Here is a 20,684-nt window from a genome sequence, read left to right as displayed (position 1 = left end):
TATCTAGTAAACTACTTCATGTAAAGTCATTGAACTTGGTCAGTTGGTATATCCTGGGAAATCAGAGTTTATTGGTGGAAAAGCAGGTCATTCTAACCTACAAAAGCTTGTTCTACTTATCAATGTATATCTCCTTCCACGTTTCATGAGGAATCATCAATCCTGCTCTGTAGAAACATTTTGGCAGAAGGTGATGTGTTTAACAGAACCAATATTTTTATCTGTTAAAAAGAATGATTCTGAGCATATTTCAAACCCAATTTAATGTAGTCATTAAACATCTTATATAGGTAAATCCTGGTTAGACAGAGTGTTTTATACATAAACAAAGTCGCTGTGATGTAAAACCTTGTTAGAAGAAAAATGTCTTCAGCCTATTCCATTTCATATTGGGTCCTATGTAGATGACGTGCTGTGTGACATACAACGGTTACTGTGACCCATTACATGACCTTTTTAGTTTGACACTGTTCGAAGAAAAACCTTTTTTCTCTGCACATCTCCCACCCTTTTTCAAGCTGGAGGGACATTTTGGACAAGAGGAGTATCTTGGAACATAAGGTCATGGTGACCATATACATTTCTAATTCTCTCTACGGTAAGTGCCAAGACCCCTCCTTCGCTCACTTTTTGGAGAATGGGACTGAATTTTGTATAAACTGTGGGTCTACTGAGAGTACCTTCCTCTCTCTGAGGTTTGAGGAGAGGGGTCCCTATAAAGGATCCATCTTTAAAGTGTTGAGATGCATATAACTTTGTATAAAGAAGATCATTTGGTGGCAGTATCCTGTGAAAGAGGGAATCTATTTAGAATAAACTGAGGGTCTTGAGCTCTTGGGCAGGGGACCAATAAGTTAAATAAAGGAAGATTTAAAACTTTTTTTAAAAAGATATATATACCGTTAAGTGTTTTCTGAAAATCTGATCTAATGTATCCTTGTGTAAAGGGGACTGAATTTAAACAAAAGGAAGGGAAAGGCCCAGAAGACAACATTGTAATGAATCTTTAAATCCCTTCTTACTATTGAATACTTAACAACATAATCACACAGATTAATTTAATGTGATTGCTGAGAGAGTCACTGACAGCTGAGCAATGCAGCCTTATTTAACACCGATACACAAAATGCAAAACAGAGCTCATGTTATCTTTATGATTTTAATTTAAACAAATAACAATTGAAATCTAGTCGTACTTTACCGATTAATCATCCATGGTGTCTACTGATCAGTTTGTGAACCTTTCAAAAAGTGATAAAACTGAAATTTTGCATCTAAAATCTGATACCATCAACACTTCGCTGTGATGGTCATGAGTACTTTGTGGTAAAATCTGATTTAAAACTTAATTACGATTATGACATCTTTAAAACAAATAACCAATGTACTGGATATTTTGTAATAGTCCTTACAAAAACAACAGGTATAAAAGCAGAAACCTTTATGGATTCTTTCTTTTATTATTGAAGAAGAAAATTTAATCATGTGCTAATATTTGTACCAACAAATAAATATTTCCGACGACCAGAATAACATCGCTCTTGAAGTAAATTTAAGTACTGAAATGAAAGACATTTCCTATATCACTTAAACACAATGAACTTCATAAACAGCCCCCATCATAACAAAAAGTTGGAAAGAAAAAGTTTCATTTAATTGGTTAAGATGTTACTATAAAAGAAAAAAAACCTTTCAGGTATAGAAGTATGTATCAACACCACTACATTTACGATGGCTCGAAAGATATCGAGCTCGAGTAAATTACCAAATAGGAAAAGGATGGGGCTGAATCAAACTATTGAAATAAAAGTAGATCTTTTTTCTTACTCACTTAGAATAAACATCTAAGAACATTCTCTCCAACACTTGAATAATTCTTATCTACTAGACAGATTCATATATGCAAACATTTGTGTCTGCACTAAGACTTTCTCAAAGTCATACATGATTAAAGTTAACAACATGTAGTATGTTTCAAATCCTGAAACTACTGCAGCCTATTCCAGAAGTGTTTATTTTAATGTCCACACAGCTCAGTTAATAAGTATCCTTGTCATTGTTATAGTTGAGTTGTCTTTCCTTTCTATCAATTTTCATCCTCCTCTTCCTGTTGCCTAGATAACGGTTCAAATGGCAACACAGACTGTCCCCGGTCAGGGTCAGGCATACGAAAGATATTCAATCCTTTCACCTTGATCCCCAGCTCACTGTAAAGCAGATTAACACCAAGATATATATTGCTTTCTGGAGACATCATACTGTAATGTTCAAAATAAAATACCATCTGTTGTTTTCCCCACTTTTCTAGGTAACTAAGCAAAATACGAAAATAGTGCAGTGGATACTATATACGCTGCCACAAAATATAAAGATCAAGATATGGCATAAATCTTACAAAAATCAATGAACCGTAAAATCGCCCCTTCATGCACATCTACCCATTGTAGTAGTGACATTGAGCAAGTTTCGTAAAAATCTGATGATTGGTTTAGGAGGAGTTGCGTTCACAAGAAATTGACGGACGGACGGCTCGACGGAGAAGATGACGCCAATATACAACCGCCTCCAGCGGCGTATAAAAACATGTGACCAGTTTGTAAGAACATCAAAAGATTAAATAAATGCCACGTTCTTTCACTGCTGCTTGGTTTTTTGCATTATATTCTTTTGGCCAGGAAGATAAATTCTGCAAAAGACAAAATTCACAAACACCTTACCTCATGTTCTGTGGTGTCATGAATATAAATTGTCGATGTAGCTGTTGCTTAGCTACCTTTAGCATAAGATCCATGGAAATACGCCTGTTCACCATATCCTGGGGAGAAAAGCCTGTATTATAGTAAAACAGCAAGAGTTGCTCTCTTCCATTTTATTATCTACTTTAACCCTGTCAAAGTTTATGAAAGCTGTGGGACAACACTGTTGTAATAATGCAGAGGAACCAACACTTCTCTCACATTGCTATGTAAATTAAAAATTATTTTCCAATGGAATTCAGTCTAAAAATTTAGCATTGAAATTTGACCATACTCACCATAAAAACATCAAACTCATCAAGACATCGGAAGGGTGATTCCATAGCATCCCAGAGAGCAAGGATGAAGCAGACAGTGGAGAAAGATCGCTCTCCACCGGATAAAGACCTCATGTCCTTGGCGCCATCTCCATTAGTTGAGTTTGGTTGTACCTTTATGGCAAATGTTTACATGTAAATGAACACATCCATACTCAACACACATACAGCCAAACAAGCAATTTCAAATTATCTTTTCCACTGATTTTGTTGTTTGTCCACATGTATCATGTTGCACTAAAGCAAGACATGGAAAATAGGCTGGGTGTCTGAAATATTTTCTCAGCCTTTGAGTGAAGAAATAAAATTTACAGGACTATTTACGGTCTCCTTTACCATAGGTAATATTGAATAAAGGACTAATTGAAGTCTATCTTTCCTTCCCTTTTCAGGATGGCCTCCCATGGCTTACCGAGATTTCCAAGGTTTCTTTAGGGTGGTTGAAGGTCATCTTCCCATTGTACTTGCGATTGCTCAACAAAATTATAAAGAAATGCTTTGCTCTGAAGGCAATAGATTTCCTGAATTCGGAGTACTGTTGCTGTCGTTGTACCATTACCTTCTCTAAACGCTGTAAAACATATAAAAATAGGTCACCTTGACCTTCACCTTGATAACTTGTAAGATAACTGACTATGTATCTATTCCATCTGTGTTTATATAGGTTTATCTCCAAAAGGTATGTCACCCACATTTTCTTCTATTGATTTCACTGTCCATATCAATTACTATTTTTTGGGATATTTTTTTGGGGGGTTGTTTTTGTTTTCAAAGGTTCAAAAAAGAAATATTTTTCACAAAAATCATAAAAAAATGTAATTTTTTCCTTAGTAATTCCTAATTTTCAAATTCTCCAAAATGTTTAAAATTAGAACCCATCAAACTAACCTCCTTTAAAGAAATATCATACCTGATTGATAGTATAACGTGATCAGTTTTATATCCATACACATTCCAAATAGGATATTAAAGGAGTGAACTTTGGGAGGAGTTTCATAAAATCTTTTATGAAATGAAAATAAACTTCAGATATATTTTCAACACTCAGGTAGCCTACATTTTGACAGGAAGCAGTCATCTTGGTGTACCAATTCCAATCCATCATGTAACATCATTGTCCCTATTATGTCATCACATGACTGGGGCAAGCAATGAAAAAGGCTCTAGAGTATATTACACTTGTGACATGTATGCAAAATTATTACATGGGCAAATTCACTGGAATACAAGCAGGTTATGTGATAACATTTTATATCTACAGACGTGTAAAATTATTTAAATAACACAACTTACATCCATGAACCTTTTGAATTGTTTGACCTCGTCTCGGATCTTTTTGTAAGAACTCTTCTTCTCAAAGTATGTTTTAGTTATCTCGGTGGGGTTTCCATGGCTGTAAATAAGGTTAACTTCTTATGTTTACATTGATTGTGCTTCTGTATCTAGATGTAATATACAACAAGTATTTAATTGTAAAGAAGATTTTATTACATGAACGTCAATGTAACAAGATATTAACAAAAATAGTCCTTTAACTTTACAAACATTTTCCTATGCGACATCAATTTCTTTTAACATACAAATGAATATAAAATTACATCAAAACTGATTTAATAAGACATTAGGGATTTTATGTTTTTCTATTTAAAATCATACCTCTTCTCCTCCACTTTGATGCGTTTGGTGATTTGATTAATCTCGCTCTCTAAGTTCTGCACAGACCTTCGCATATTGACTTTACGTGGACAAATCTGCTCTGCCTTCATTGTATCATTCTGTTAAATAAAACAAGAATTGTTCAACATTTGTTTCAAGCTTTAGTATTGGTGATGCTTCATGAAAAACATAAAATGAAAACAAAATCAATTTGCCAACATGTCTTACCTCTATTTCTTTCTCCAACATCTCTACTTTTTTCTTCTGGTCTGCAATTTTATGTTCCTGTTCCTTAAATTTCTGCTCATAATGCTTTTTGTGTGATTTTGACTGCTCAATTTCATTTTGAGCATGTCCCAATTCATCCTAAAACATAAATATTACATTTTCCAATTTTGTTACAATGACACACTATCAAAGTATTTCCAAACCATCTTACCTTGAAAATCCAAATATCTATTGGCTAGTTTGCCTTCAAACTTTACACAAGAGGATTGAGAGGTCCAATGCTTGCCTAGCTAACTCAGCTATTCAGTCATTTGACAAAGAATTTCAAATATAACAAATATTCTCTGAAAAAATTTCCCTAATGGGTCCTGGCCTTGTGGTCAAATAGAAGTCAGATTCACTATTTGTAATATACAATACACAATATCCTTGTATGGCTGAAGGATTTTTAAGAACTTCCTGAGAATCCTGTTATATCTACAGAAGAAAAGGATTTTAAAGAATTTACTCTATTAACCCTTATTTGTCCCTGCCACTCCAGTCCAAGTGGCAAAGATTCATCATTTATACAAGTTGATTTCCCTTCATCCGGGCATGTTACAGACCAAATTAATACAGAAAATCAAATATTTCTACAGGAGATGGACTTTAAAGAATTTTCTCTATTTTCCACTATTGGACCCCATCCCTCTTGCCCATAGGAGCTAAGATCCACCTTTATACAAAATTGATTCCCCTTTAACCAACAATGTTCCAGACCAAAATGGGACAACATCCAATCATTCCTACAGAAGTATGATTTTAATGAACTTACAAAATTCCCCTTTTTGGTTCTGCCTCTCAGGCCCCTAGGAGCCGAGAAGCAATATCTATAAACTTGATCCCCTTCACCTATGACATTTCTGACCAAAGTTGGGCAAAATCCCATCATTTCTACAGGAGAAATAGGATTTCAAAACAAGAGTCCCAAGGTGCCTACATCGCTCATCTTGCTAAATTAGCTATTCAGTCATTTAATAGTTTCAAATATGATTAATAATTACTGATATAATTTCCCTAATAGGTCTCAGCCTTGGGGTCAAACAGAAGTCAGATTCACTATTAACAAAAATTGCTTCAGAACAAACTTGGATATTATCTATGAACAGAAGAAGGAGTTTTAAGAACTTACATTTCCCATATTGGGCCCCCACCCCTCCTGCCCCAGGGGGTTGGTATGAACCATTTAAACAGAAATGGGTCCCCTTCCCCTAAGAATACTTAAGACCAAATTTAGGAAACATCCATTCATTCCTACAGGAGGAGTAGAATTTTAAGGAATGACTCTCCCATATTTTACCCTGGCCCTCCTGTCTTAGCGAAAGGAGACATTATGTCTAAACGAGATTGATCTCCCTTCACCTAAGAATACTTCAGACCAAATTTGATCATTATACAGTCATTCCTACAGAAGGAGTAGGATTTGAAAGAATGTACTCTATTTCCGCTATCAGGCCTGCTCCTCCCAGCCTAGGGGAGCTAAAATTTCTCACCTTTAGAGGGTCAGCTCCCTCTGCCATTGTCCTCATCTGATTTTCCACCTCTTTAAATTTTTTCTCTAATAGTTCAAGCTCTTGCTGGGCCTGACTATGTATATTGCTTTTGACCATGAGCTGTTCTTCATGGATTTTGATTTGATCATTCATGGTCTGTACCTCTTCTTCCTACAAACAAAAAATATAAACTCAAATAAAATTATTATGAAAAAAAAATGCTTTTGTAAGCTATTACCAATTTAGACTGACTGAATGCATCAACATGTAAACAGTCAATAGTTCAAGAACTCATCAACAGACAAACAGCTCATACCAATTTGGATTTGTCTCTCATAAAGAGGCAATTACAGCTCATTCCAATAGAATTTGACTGGTTAAAATATAACGGCTCATCATACCAACCAATCATAGCCTTACCAGTGTTTCCACATCGACAGGCTCTGGGTCTTCTATACTTTTCAAATCCTGGATTTCCTGGTAAATTAGAAACATCAATGTGAAAATTCCTGGTATATTAGAAACATCAATGTGAAAATTCATGGTATATTAGAAACATCAATGTGAAAATACACAATGTGAAATCTTCAACAAATGGTTCTTAAGCAAATTGACTGTTCAAATTTAACACCAAACTTTAAAACTGGGTTCCATTTTGTTCAAATCTTTAACAACTAGTTTTAAAAAAATTATGAATGTATAAAGCCTGAGATATGTTACATCATTAATTGGATACCCAAGTTTTTTAATTAGCATGTTGTATACATACATCGTTGAGTATTCTGATTTTCTGAGCAATCTTTGTCAACTGAGTTTCTGTTTTGTTGCTCTCTATTTTGTTGGTACGTATTTCCTCATTAAGGCTGTCTCGTTTCTGTTCTATGCTTCCAATATCTTTCTTCAGAATATGCAACTCCTCCTGGTATCGGGAGATTTCCTCCTCCACATTGGTGGAGAGAAAGCGGGCATGTCCTCCCCTGGAGGAGTAGTACCTGAGGGATGGGTGGCAGTACAGTTGATCTCCATCAGCAGTAAATGCCTGGTAATACAATCATGTTAAAATAAACACACATTTCCTGATGAGGTCAGAGCAACATTTTCAAAGTTCTGACAAATCTCATAGCTGAAAGATAAAGTGGATTTACAAAAAAAGATTGAGTATCAGGGTTTTTAATATTTTGGTTATGCAAATCACTGTTCAAAACCAATACGGAGTAACTCAAAGTTTTGACATCTTTCACAGTTAAAGACTGCTAGACTGCTACTATATAATCACTATTTTCATGCGATTCAAATGTAATGTTTTTTGAAAAGATATGTAGTTCAAGGGCTTTTGATTTCAGAAGCAACAAAATCAGCCAATTCTCCACAAACATTCATGACTTTTATCATATTTACTAAAGTTACCATAATTCCTAATTGGTTGCCATGCCAAATACTGTATATATTTGTAGGTACAAACTCAATACAAGACTAAAAACAGACTGACTGGTCGAAACAAGATATTGTAGTTCTTAAACCACAACAGAAAACTTGGTCTTATAGGATATTGCTATAAGGTTTTGCACTCGGCTTGAATATCATTATTACCGTCTGCTTTGGAGTAAGATGTATTAGCCTAATCCTGTCTGACATCTGGTATTACTGTAAGCCCAAGAGAAATATTTGCTGTATAAATATGTATTGTGAAATAACAGTTACCTCTTTGGAGTATTTGGGTGGCCCTGGCTTTTTATCAGGGTCCATCACATCTCGTGCAATCCTGTTGTCTTTGATGAGGAGAATGCATTCCACTCCCCTCTTTGAAATGAATAATAATAAAAAAATAAAAAATCAATTAAAAAAAACATCAAATAATTCTGTCGTACATTCATGATGTGACATCTGATCTAAAATCTTGGAAGATTCTGGGATGAATTTAAAACAGTTTCCTTGTCTATCAGGACTGAGTACTAAGTGAACATGACAGTGTTCCAGCAATAACGACTACTGTTTTATTGAAATGTCTCATTATGTGGTGTTGTACCTCTTACAGAATAGATCTTCCATTAATTGAACAAGACAACACAAAGCAGGCTATTATTCCCCACACAGACAAACACATATATATGTGTTAATATTACAATAACAGGTTAACTGCATTCCATCACTGTCACTGATATCTTTATGTTAATCATTTTTTACCGTTGAAAACTTTGAGTGTGGTTTGGCATGATTTACAAATAAAATGATTACAAAATCAATAATCTCCATTACATTAATGTTCGTTAGACATATATATAAATACCAGGGTTACTTATTAAATTGGATAACATTGCCAATGATTTATGATATTTTTGACAGACAACAGAAAAAGAAGCATATCCACAATGAAAACTCCTCAAATAGCAAAACGCACCAAGAGATTGTTGGTACATACAAAATGTATGAAGTTTCTGGAAGTTTTTGAGCAGTTTTCTTAACATGCTCTGGAAGCTGTGAAAGTAATTTTGCCTTTGTTTTCAATTTGTTTCCGTGGTAACAATAAAGATTGTCTAATTGATACTATGGTTGCAAGAATAAAACTTCCCAACCACAAAAGTTGCACTAGAATGATAGGATGATATGCAGACAACATTTCAGGTAGTTATCTTGAATGGTTTTGAAGTCATGGTCCATATAAAAGAAATTTGTAATTTGGACTGTTTCTAAGGGCAAAAAAAGTACTTGAGTGGGAAACTTTTCCATAGCAAAAGGTACTACTAGAGTATTAGCTTGATAACTGTACAAAGTTTTGAGTAGTTATCTTGAACAGTTTCTGGCCATGAAAATGCCAATGCACAGACGGATAGATACAGTCCAATTTAAAATCCGCTGCAAATATGTTTCACATGGGATAAATAGATAGTTGAGAAAGAATTATGTTATGAAGATCACTAAACCTTACACTCCTCTGTATGACACATTACCTGATCAATGAGACAGTTAAAAGTGACAGGATCATTCATTTCCAGCACATCCACCACGGCCTTGTACTTAGTCCCAGTCACACGCTGTAAAAGTCAGATTTCAAATGATTCTGTTCACAGACTATCTAAAGTAGCTGACATTAAATACCTATAATTACATGTACCACACATAACACCTGTAAGAGTGATTTGCACTTCTGCAATATACTGAGAGAGCATGATGTATTATGGAATTATTTCACTACTGCAATTTTTCTCAGGCCTTGAATTCAGTCATTTTGCCTTACTAAAAAATTGTCAAAATTTGAAAATCAGGTAGTACAAATCATATACTGAAAAATTGTCTGTTTTCCCTGAAATAATTTTGTGTGTGATAAATATTCAGTATTCATAACTTATCAAAATATTTTCCTTCCTAACAAGAAGTCTCAGAGTGTTTCTCAGGAAGCTGACTTGTCTGGGCTGTTGTGGTTATGTTCTAGGGTGAGGCACTTTTGATAAAATGAAGGTAATATCTCATCGACGTTGCATTTCATTATACATATGGTAGATCTACTCTGTAATCCTACTTACTCCGCGGCTGATGTCATGCCTTCTGTCCTGAAAGGGAAATAAGTCAGTAGAAATAAGCTTTTTACACTAATTCTGTATATACTACATTATCAATAAGTAATGTCCATGTCAGATGTAGAAACACACATTTACTACTGTAAATCACTTAGATTTCACGAATACTTTATTTCACGGACTTACCTCTTCAGACATATTCCCAAATATATGATTTTGCAAACAGTGGTCCGAAATAATTTTAAATTCGCAAATCATTGACTTTTAGAGATATGGATTTTGATATGGGTAACCAAATCAGCATGGATGTTATCCAGAGTTATTTTTATACAAATAATCCTTAATTTGTTCTCCTCGCATATTAATGCAAAAAAAGATCCCACACAAAATGATTTACAGTATGTGTTGAGACACTGTCAATGTTTATATATATCCATATCAACTTTCTTATCATAAAACGATTAGATTTTGAATGTTTTATCTGCTTTCACAACTGAACATTACAACCTGTTACCATTGTAATTTGGTAACAATATCTAAACAATAGAGACAGCAACAGATTTCTAAAGTCCTCTATTATGTTATGAGAAAATTGACAAATTGTCAACATTCCCAGTTAAAGACCTTAATGAACTTTCATATTGCAACTTTACTTATCACAGGAATCTAAATGTGAATTTTTTTAGTACTTTTCAAAAATTATAACCATATTCAAACATGTTATCTCAAGGTTCTATTTTTGATTAAGTGAAGGTATCAAGGTTTATTATTACACTTTGACGTTTAAAACAGCAAGTACGTGATTAGAATAAATCAACTCCATGGCAACATGACAAACTGTGAAAAAGGTTTAAAAATAAATAGATATCTGAACACATACCTTAAATGCAGAGACAATAATGGATGGTCGATGTCTCTCAGGACAAACATCATCAAAGATCTTCTCCAAAATTGCTTCATCGTGGTGGTCATGACAACAAAATGCATGTATAAGGTTTCCAAGGCATCGTTCCACCGCAAACGCCCACTCCATGTCTGTCAACTTGAAACATGACCCTATAACAAAGAACGGAAAACAGATAAATCTTTATTTGAAATCCAAATATTTTGTCAAAAACTAAGATACCTGGTTAAGAAAGAAAATCAGAAAATGCATGAAGTTTAACTTCTTCTTTTATCATTTTGACCTAGAATTTTGTCAGACTAGGACACTGAGGGATGACTACAACTAAATCAGTGCCATCTTGAAATTAATAGTATGGAACAATATCAGGAGGGTCTGACAACATAATTAACAACCCAAAGAACTAATGGGTGGATAATCCCTCTCATATCTTACCATTCAGTAGAATTACAAAAAAATCCATGTTGATAGAAGAAATTCAGTGTGATTGTATGATAACATAACGAAGTAACAAATTAATAAACACCTGATAGTGCCATGTACATACAAAAAGAATTTATAGATGTGAATTTAAAAAGAGGTTTAGAGTAACACTGATGTGTTCTTTTTTATCCTTTTTACCTATAGGCCCCACCGGCCTGCGATGGAACTGATTGCGACGACATCTTTCCTCTATGTGTTGTAATAGTGTTGGCATGTAGGCTCCAAACCGGCGGATGTTGTCCTTTTTAGCAGCACAGAGATTCTGAAGATCCTTCTTGATCAGCCTTTCTCTTGTATCCATATTCTGTCTATCCGCACTAGGGAAAATATCATATTTCTTCTATAAGTAAGGTGTACTGTTGTTTTATTCTCACAAACCCTGAAAAAGTCCGCTGAGGAATTTGTTTAACAATGAAAAGCTTAACATAGAGATCACTATAAAAACATGTTGTAAATGATCACCAAGCAACATTAAATCAAGTATGCCATAATTTTCTAGTTAAGTAAGAATGATACTATGAACATCAATTTCAGAATGGCACAACAAAAAAATACTTAATAACTATATTTATTCAGGAAAGACTGATAGTTAAAAACTTTGCTGGTATATTTCAGAAGCAAGACCCTTAAATTTAAGCACCTGTTACTCCTTATATAAAGGTCAGATGTTAACTGATTTTTCACTTATTCCATGATTTCATGTTGGTATTTGTAAAATAACTGGATATTTCACCAGAGCTTTCAATATGAAATTTCAAACAATTCCTGTTTGTTCGTGATCATGTTTAGAGACTTCAGAAAACAAGAAAAAAGTTGGTTCATTGGTGAAATCTAAACCCTTTAATCTATACTAACTTGAGAGAATATTCACTCTGTTTTAACAGAGTGATGGCTTGGCGGTACTGTGATTGCTGATGTTCTGTTGTAGTTTGTTGTGCTTTCAAAGCACTGACCTCATCTTCTTTCTGTTTTAGTTTTGTTTCTCTCATCTTCCTCTCTGACTCATAATCACGCTGTGCACTGGTCAAAAAATCATCAGTAGAGACAAAATCATCAGCAGAGACAAAATCATCAGCAGAGACAAAATCATCAGCAGAGACAAAATCATCAGTAGAGACAAAATCATCAGCAGAGACAAAATCATCAGTAGAGACAAAATCATCAGTAGAGACAAAATCATCAGCAGAGACAAAATCATCAGCTTGAAGAACAAAATATATTTCACTCATACATTGTATGTTTTCCCCCTTTTTCTAATTGTATTAATTATAAGAGACAGATTATAAAGAAAACTGTTTGAAGATCTTGACACATTTAATCCTTGCAATCTTGAATGTGGTTGACAGTCATTTATTTCCACCAATGATGACAAAACCAAGCATAACCGTAGATACACAAATATAGATCCTTGTTTCATATCATTTGATTTAAGCATTAAAGAGACAACAACCATATGATTATATAAACCTAAGTCCTACCTTTTCTGTATCTCCTTTATTTTTTCCTGGAGGAGATGCCTGTCCCTTTGTACCTTCCGTAAATAACTCTCAACCTTCCTGAGGTCATTCTGTGTATTTCTCGTCACCTTCTTCTTCTCAGATACCTCCTCCTTGGCAGATTTATATGTTGGCCGGAGTTCTTGTACCTGATCGCTCATCGTCTTCAACTGCTCCTGTATGTCCTTCTGACGCTGGACACACTTGTCAACCTTAGACTGGGAACATCCATATTAATTCTTAATAGCAGGAACAAAAGTACTAGGCAATCTGAATCTCCCATATCATATACTTTTTACTGCTTCATTATTTTTAAAATGCTAAATATTTAGGTATACTTGTCAACAATCATCAACATATAAGATACTTAATTACCTTGGCCTCCTCCACCTTCTGTACAAATTTTGGCAGTCTGCTTTCCTCCTGCTGAAGCTCCTTTGTCAGAGGTTGCAGTCCCTAAAGCAGATTTCAACAGTAGATATTAAAAAAAAACATGCATGAAAAGCCAATATCCATAAAAGGTCAAGCGAGGATAAGATATGACAGTGCAATTAAAAGTCTCTAATGATTAAAGAGACATTGTGTATATCAACATGTTCCTGCTGTAACTAATGCTACATACTGGATCCTTTCCAGGTCGTCCTTAACATGCTTTTTGTTTTTGTTTAATCAATGTTCTGTTGAATGGTGCTTTAGAACCTTGTATGGAATAGACTGAAGTCTGTAGCTAACTCAATCCTTCTTGAAAAATCTCCAGTATAAAATATTCTACCCTCATCTGACAAATATTCACACTTTCAGGGAGGTAAGATATCTATGTCATGCAAGGGTAAATCAGCCCGCACACACAGAACATAAACATGTGCTAAACAAGTAGTTGGAAATTGAAGATGTGACTGATTGATATCTATTATCATTTTAAGACAGTATCTGATCCTCTTTCAATTATTCAAACAAGTTATATGACAATGATTCATCATTATGATTGATTTTGTAAGATTATAGATCAGTCAAAATAAATATAAAAATCATTGTCTGCCTGATACCGTTTCCATATCTGTGAGCATCTCTGTCTCATTATTCTTATAATTCTAGTGTGTTGGAGATATGAGGTAAAAAAAGGACCACTTCCTAATTTGATGTTAGGACAGAAAGTTCCTTCCCCAGGAATTGATTCACAACTGTCTAACCGAGGCTTTTCTCCTCGGAGGGTACAGATTTCCTATTAGACTTTAACTGACTCTCCTCCATGATGATGCTGCAAAAATGATGACCCATGTGAGAGTAAAGCTCACTTAACTTGCCTTCTCCAGATCAAATGAAGCCTTTATTTACCCTTTCTTTTTCCATGACGAAAGCCCACGCCATGCTGTCCTTGAGCTCTTTGATCTTGTTCTGCAGTTCTTTAATAGCTGTCAAAGATTTATACTTTCGTTCCCAATCAAGAACCTCCTTCTCCAGTATTGGCAGTGACTGCAACATTATTACTGATAATATTACAAACCGTTGATGATGGCTGATTTTCTTATTCATATTGAAACATTTACCTGAGTTACCTGAAAATTTAGGTGCTAATGATAGATGGCTAAAACTTAAATTTTCTTTTTGTAGCAAAAGGCTTTGACCATTGACCATGATATTTGAAAGTTAACTCAAGGAATAAACAATACATGCATTTCAATACCAATGGTGAATGGCAACCTTTTTATCGTGTCAAAATCAATTTCATACTTGTAAAATGCATGTCAGATTATTACCTGTGAAAAGCATTGAAAAACCATTACTTGATTATGTTTTTGATGTTAATGTGATACAACTACATGCTATAGAACGGTCATGAAATACTGTCACTATTAGAACAGCATGCACTTTTTGAACTGCTAACATTGCTTATTTGAAGACTTTCCCTATAGTCTATTTTCACATAAAATTATAATGAGGCTGACAGCATTATGTGGTTATGTTATTCCCACAATAAATGATACTATTTTTACCACACACTTGAACATAATGAAAATATTCTATTTTACTCTATCTTTCTACCTGTTCTTTCTTTTCAATAATCTCTCGGGTGATTTCTTTTTGCTCATTGGCCATGGAGTAGTCCATTTTCATTTGTTCCAGCTGTGTGGCCTTCAGAAAAAACTGTCAAAAAACAGGTAATGTTAGTACCATGTTATCCACATGGAAATGTGTTTATAAATAGTGGCTCAATATCTGTAACTCAATCTTGATGTAATGTGAAGATTGGAATATATTCTTGAGCTTTTACTTGCTATACCCTTATCAATATGAGCAGAGACCAAATCAATGGAAGTGATTGAAATAATCTGAATGATCATTCAGGTGAAATTACAGCAAAGTACTGAAACTGAATTAATATAGATTTTACTTTCTGTAACAATTGTAATCACTTATCATGACGAACCTCTATACTTACCTTATACTTATCATGTGGACTTTTAGAGTTGAGGAAGTTTTTACTTGTCTCTTGATTCAGGATTGATACTGGATTGTCAACTTGAATGTTAAATTGGTCCAGAATGTATGTCAGATCTTCACGCTTCTGGGAAATCAGTCGACCTACAAAACATCAATTCCTTCAATGTTATTCCTAATTTTTTTCCCTGTTTGGGGATAAGAAGCATTTCCTCATTTTGCCGCAGAAATTTTCAAGAAGTAAAATGCAAATTTAGGAAGAAGGCTTAAATATTAAATATTTCCTATTCAGATGGGTTGGGGTCCCTTATCGCCCCTACACAGTCCTCAAAAAAGCTGTTGTCTATTCATACTAAGTTAGACAAAAATTCACCGAGAAATACTAGAACTAGAGTGATCACACTATTGATACATGTTAACTTATATAGGTCTTCCTATCAATAACATGATATTATGTTCAGTTCATATTTAAAAACTGTATCAGCATGTCTCAATTACAACCAACGCATTTATTACAATTCATTTTCTTCTAACTTAAAAAAAAAAAAAAATCAAGGACAGCACAAAAAAAACCCTTTAAAACATTATATTAGAAATTAAATGGACATATCAATTTCATATCCAATAATACAGTGATGCCAATAGATTATCTATTGTTCATCAAGAAGTTCAGTTTGACCACTCCAATTGTTTGCAGATGACCCCTAACAGAGTGTCTATGATATACACATATGTATATACCTCAAACAATTTTCAAAACAGCAGTTACATTTGATTTTGATGGCAGAAGCAATTTCCAATTGATAGAAGCGACAAAGACTGTAAACATGCAATTTTTGTGAAACGGAATTAGCTAGGAATGTATTGTTTGTCAAATTCCATTCATGTTCTCTGATGCAAATTACTTCCTTCAGAGCTATGGTGGGGATCTTAAATTCTGTTCTAAATGTTGCTGTGGATGAAGCCCCCATACACCTATATGTAATCCTAGGTTTTACTGTGACATAGCATGCTACGCCTTGATTTCCTAACCATTTAAGACAAAAAGAACTGCGTATAATATCTAAACTACAACACTATACAATGAGATATATTGTGAATATTTCTCACCATCTTCAGATTTCAGTTTATAATGGCTCCCTCCGTCTCTGGCAAACTTGCGTTCAACAATGATGGAATTGCCATACTCCTCTGGTTTGTAAGCGTCCGGACCTCGATTCCTCAATTTGATCATCACTTCTGCTGTCCTAAAAAATTAGTATTTCCACATTTCTGTAAAGAACTTTATCATGATAGAGTGACATCAAAAACAAAAAGCATTGCTAACCCACAACAGAGTAAAAGCAGAGGTAAAAGAAACTGATGTTTATTCTAAACCATGTATATTCTTATTAAATGCATTAAATAATGAAATGTATAATGGATTTCCTGTACTACTCCGTTGGACACGTCAAGAGAAATCTACCTTACTTTACAAGTGCTACAAGAATATACTGTGTATAGACTTTCCATTTACTATAGCTTGGAACTTTGTCTTTGTTTATTGTACTTGATAAATATAATTATGTCATCAAAATTCAATCATAATGAAACGAGTCGTTCCTGAAAAAATTAAGTGTGGACAGAAGGAATGGTAAACTTAAACTGTATGTAGCGACATTATTCCGCTTAGCTACAGAGAGCTTTTCCTTAGCATACAATATCCATGGATATTTCAAACAACATATTAACAATAGTTAAAACATTGTCTGTAATAAATATACAGTATTTCTAATTGCTAGTGATGTAACTCTGTAGTGTATAGTTGTTCACTATGACAACACTTACTGTTTTCCAGTTTTAATAAAACTTTTGATAGTATTTCCCCTACTGGTGATGTTAGCTTTTCCACCAAGTCCTACCACCAGAGCAGTGATAATTGCACTTTTGCCACCTGACAAAACAAAATTAAGAGTATACAAGAAATAACTTACAAGCCACTAGCACTTGGTAAGAATAAATTTAATGAATTTTTATAAAACATGGCCAGAATAATAAAATTGCTGCATGACATTTCATTGACCACAATGCCACTATCATCAAACAAATGATCAGTGAATCATATGTGCATTGAGGTGCATTGAATGAGATGGTATTAAAAGAACTTAACAGGACATCAGAAAATAATGTAAGAGGTAGCGATAAGATCTGAGAGAAAACAGATTAATCTAGTAATATTCAATATGTACATGGTGGTAACCATATACCAACCCATGTCATTTGATGCCGATATGCTTTGTTTAAATTTTATCAAGGATTTATTCAGATGAAGTGACATCTAATTTAAAACTTGTGAATAAGTGTCTTACTTCCATTTCGTCCCATGATGAAATTGACATGTGGTCCTAAACTTATATCTAGACGCTGGTGGCACATGAAGTTTCGAAGGTTAACCTTCTCCACAATACCAATGTCTGCTTCTCCCTGTAAACACAGAAATCATCCCAATATTTTATTCAATTATTCCAACAACCAATACATTACTTTTATCAAAACAAAATATAATAACATCCAATTATTCATGTTAAATTCAAGATACAATAAATACTACTTAAAGGGATATTCTGCTCAAGTTGTAAAATATCTGGCCATTCTCATGACTCTTTAAAACTATTGTTAGCATCAAAATATCTCTCCTGTGGACAGTATGGACAGATAAATTGGTGGAAAAATGTCTGAAGCCAACATAAATTTAACTGTCTGAATATAGTGTATGAGGAAATCCAGAACTAAAGGATAAGACAGATTTTAGGCCGACACAAGTTTGTTGTTCCCTAAAATTTCTGCAGGGGTTACAATTTTATTACTGCATTAGGCTCTTATGTTGATTTTAAAATTAACACAAATATTTCATTCTGTTTGGCTTATAACAACACAAACCAGTTATGATGTAATCAGGTGGCACAAACATTTATGTATATATCTAGCTCGATCTGTACAAAATTTCCCAAGATTAATTATCATATGTTTGTTTAAATGGTAAATTTAGATGTCATCATCAGACTGAAAGATGCTAAAGGAAATGGCCTCAGGTGAATAAGGTGGATCCTCCATCAATTCAAAGCCACCGTCATTAATGTCAGTCATGGCAATGACAGACTAGTGAATAGGGGATTTGTCCTTGTGGAACAACACACCTTTAATAACACCTTTAATGTGTTTGAGTTTAATATTATCTCTTAACTGACTCAGAAATGATGCATCACATGTGCCATTGATTGCTTGTCCATTTGCAAATAACCTACCATTAGAATACCATCACATTCCAAGAAAATTGAGGTCATAACCATTAGCAGCTGATGGGACAATCTTTGCCTTCTTTGGCACAGGTGAATCAGGGTGCTTCCATTATTTAGACTGTTGTTTGGCCTCTGGGGTGAAATGATAGTCTATAGTCACAATTCTCTTCAGAAAGTTATCAGATCTGCCTCTAAATAGCTCAGATTAGCACACGAAAAGTCTGTCTGGTGTGCTTCTGTGTCATAAGTCTTCCTACCCACAACAGGCTGGATCTTTCTCATTGCAAGATCTTCCGTGGGCACTCTTTCAAGCGAAATCCCAACTGTTGCAACTTGCCTGTCAGCCATAACAGTATCATGAACTTTATTTGACTAATTCTGGGGTTGCAACCTTCCAGGATGTGCATCATCCCCAAGGCTCTGTCTGCCACAGTTAAATTCCACCACCCACCTTTTCACTGTAGCATATGAATGGGCATCATTCCTTGTGTTGCTACCATATCAGTATGAATATCCTTAGGTGCTAGACATTTCTTATGCAAATGTGGAATCACTGCTCTTTCAGTGATTTTGTCCATTTCGCAAAAGTCACTTGCCTTGTTTAATTAGAGCGCTACCTCTGCCCAAATGACACCAGTCTTTGGGGAACACAGCCTTAAAGAGTCAGGCAATAGTATAGGTGAAAAAGGACATCCCTGCTGATTTTTTTCAATACAAGGCTCACAACTTTCCTCTAACACCCCAGATTAATTAGGGTAGCTTAGTAGGAAATCCTTTAAATTTTAAAAAGTTCCACTAAAATATTATCAATGAAAATTGTCAACAAAAATTTGAAATTGGTTAAAAAGGTATCAAGTTGGTTGAGTAAACAGAAATGGTACTTTAATTAGGCCTGATGGGGTATCAAGTTCAATCTATGCAATAAATCATAGTTAGTCAACACCAACTGCATCTTATCATGATGACCAAATTTCTGACAATGTGCAAAATATGTAGACAACACAAGGTTTGATACTTGGTATTATTAATAATGAATATATGCAAAGTTTAAACATATAATTGTGTAACCAACTGAGGAACATTGCTAAAAAAATCATGTTATTTGCAATCATTGATAATTAATATATCTTATGTATGCAGACACAAGTACAACTGCAATGTGGACAATGCATTATTATGAAAATGATTACACAAGTTTTAAGTCTATATTTAATAGCTATCAATTTACCAAGGATTTATCAAAGTCAGCTCGGCTGGTTAAGTCCATATCTTGACTTTGGTCCATTTCATCATCATCTGATTCTATGATCTGCCGTTTCCGAGGGATCTTCTCTCCCGCTACATCAGTGCTTGCTTTTCGCTTGGACATTTTTTCACTGAAAAATGGGGTAAAATAGCAAAAACATGTAAGTTTTAACTGTACAGAATGTCTATCATTCAAGAAGGCATTGCAGCTAAATCGATGTAGGTATATATATGCACTTGTGTCATAGTCACTGTCAAATTGCAATCATTTAACCACATTTTGGATTGATATGTATAGACAGACCTTTATATATTTTTGACACTTGTCGGTGCACATGTGCCTGAGGTTGCTAACTAGATATGGGGTGTCTTGAGCTTCTAATAATAAATAAATTCAATATCCTTGATCATGGGTGTAGATGTAGATATCTATGTTCGTGCATTGATATTGACAGAAGAGAAGAGTCCTGCCGTCATTAAAGTGTAAAGCCTAATACTGAAGGGATACGCATGTCGATGATGCAAATCTCAAAACCAACTGATTAAGACAAATAATCCTGTATAAATAACACATTTGACAATATCTGTATGTACATATAACAGTTTGTAACGTGAAATTGATGTATTACGTGTTCACTGTTCCTTGGCCACTTCCGTCATTTGGTCTCTTGCGAGGTTCTCGCTGTCGAGGTGTTGATTGGCGCCGTTGAAGAGTTTATGTTTTGAAATTACACTAAAAACTGAACCGGCTTATGTCCAGAAATCCGGACAATGACAAGAAAAGGGAAAACGAAACAAAAATGTTACGGCGTTGTTTATTCCCTATTTCTTTAGT

General features: G+C 34.5%; 1 protein-coding gene across 1 annotated transcript; it reads right to left on the bottom strand.

Moving 5' to 3' along the window:
• Window positions 1-1,118: 1,118 nt before the first annotated feature.
• On the bottom strand, window positions 1,119-20,537 carry LOC132562527 (structural maintenance of chromosomes protein 6-like). The gene is made up of 26 exons (XM_060227272.1): window positions 20,479-20,537; window positions 19,833-19,980; window positions 17,675-17,789; window positions 17,154-17,259; window positions 16,437-16,573; window positions 15,328-15,470; window positions 14,931-15,032; window positions 14,223-14,360; window positions 13,263-13,343; window positions 12,870-13,105; window positions 12,247-12,411; window positions 11,530-11,708; window positions 10,885-11,060; window positions 10,011-10,037; window positions 9,438-9,521; window positions 8,191-8,289; window positions 7,259-7,528; window positions 6,910-6,966; window positions 6,490-6,660; window positions 4,958-5,095; window positions 4,730-4,848; window positions 4,367-4,466; window positions 3,486-3,644; window positions 3,035-3,187; window positions 2,718-2,815; window positions 1,119-2,207 (listed from the first exon to the last, which is right to left on the bottom strand). The coding sequence occupies exons 2-26, from the start codon at window positions 19,971-19,973 to the stop codon at window positions 2,087-2,089; spliced, it is 3,315 nt and encodes a 1,104-aa protein (XP_060083255.1). The 5' UTR covers window positions 19,974-19,980; window positions 20,479-20,537; the 3' UTR covers window positions 1,119-2,086.
• Window positions 20,538-20,684: the final 147 nt, after the last annotated feature.

The sequence above is a fragment of the Ylistrum balloti genome, unplaced genomic scaffold (genome assembly GCF_031769215.1).
Source record: "Ylistrum balloti isolate Yb309-2 unplaced genomic scaffold, AGI_CSIRO_Ybal_v1 Utg371442, whole genome shotgun sequence".
NCBI classification, from domain to species: Eukaryota; Metazoa; Mollusca; class Bivalvia; order Pectinida; family Pectinidae; genus Ylistrum; species Ylistrum balloti.
The sequence above is the reverse complement of the archived record's forward strand: the minus strand, read 5'-3'. Positions and strand labels throughout refer to the sequence as shown.

Bases quoted from the DNA above. Each gene is read 5' to 3' on its own strand.
- LOC132562527 (XM_060227272.1), bottom strand. From the start codon at position 19,973: ATGTCCAAGCGAAAAGCAAGCACTGATGTAGCGGGAGAGAAGATCCCT. The intron at 13,344-14,222 runs GTAAATAAAGGC...AATCTGCTTTAG, and splicing joins TCGTCATGGAAAAAGAAAGG to GGACTGCAACCTCTGACAAA. The intron at 13,106-13,262 runs GTAATTAAGTAT...GGATGTTCCCAG, and splicing joins AGAAGGTGGAGGAGGCCAAG to TCTAAGGTTGACAAGTGTGT.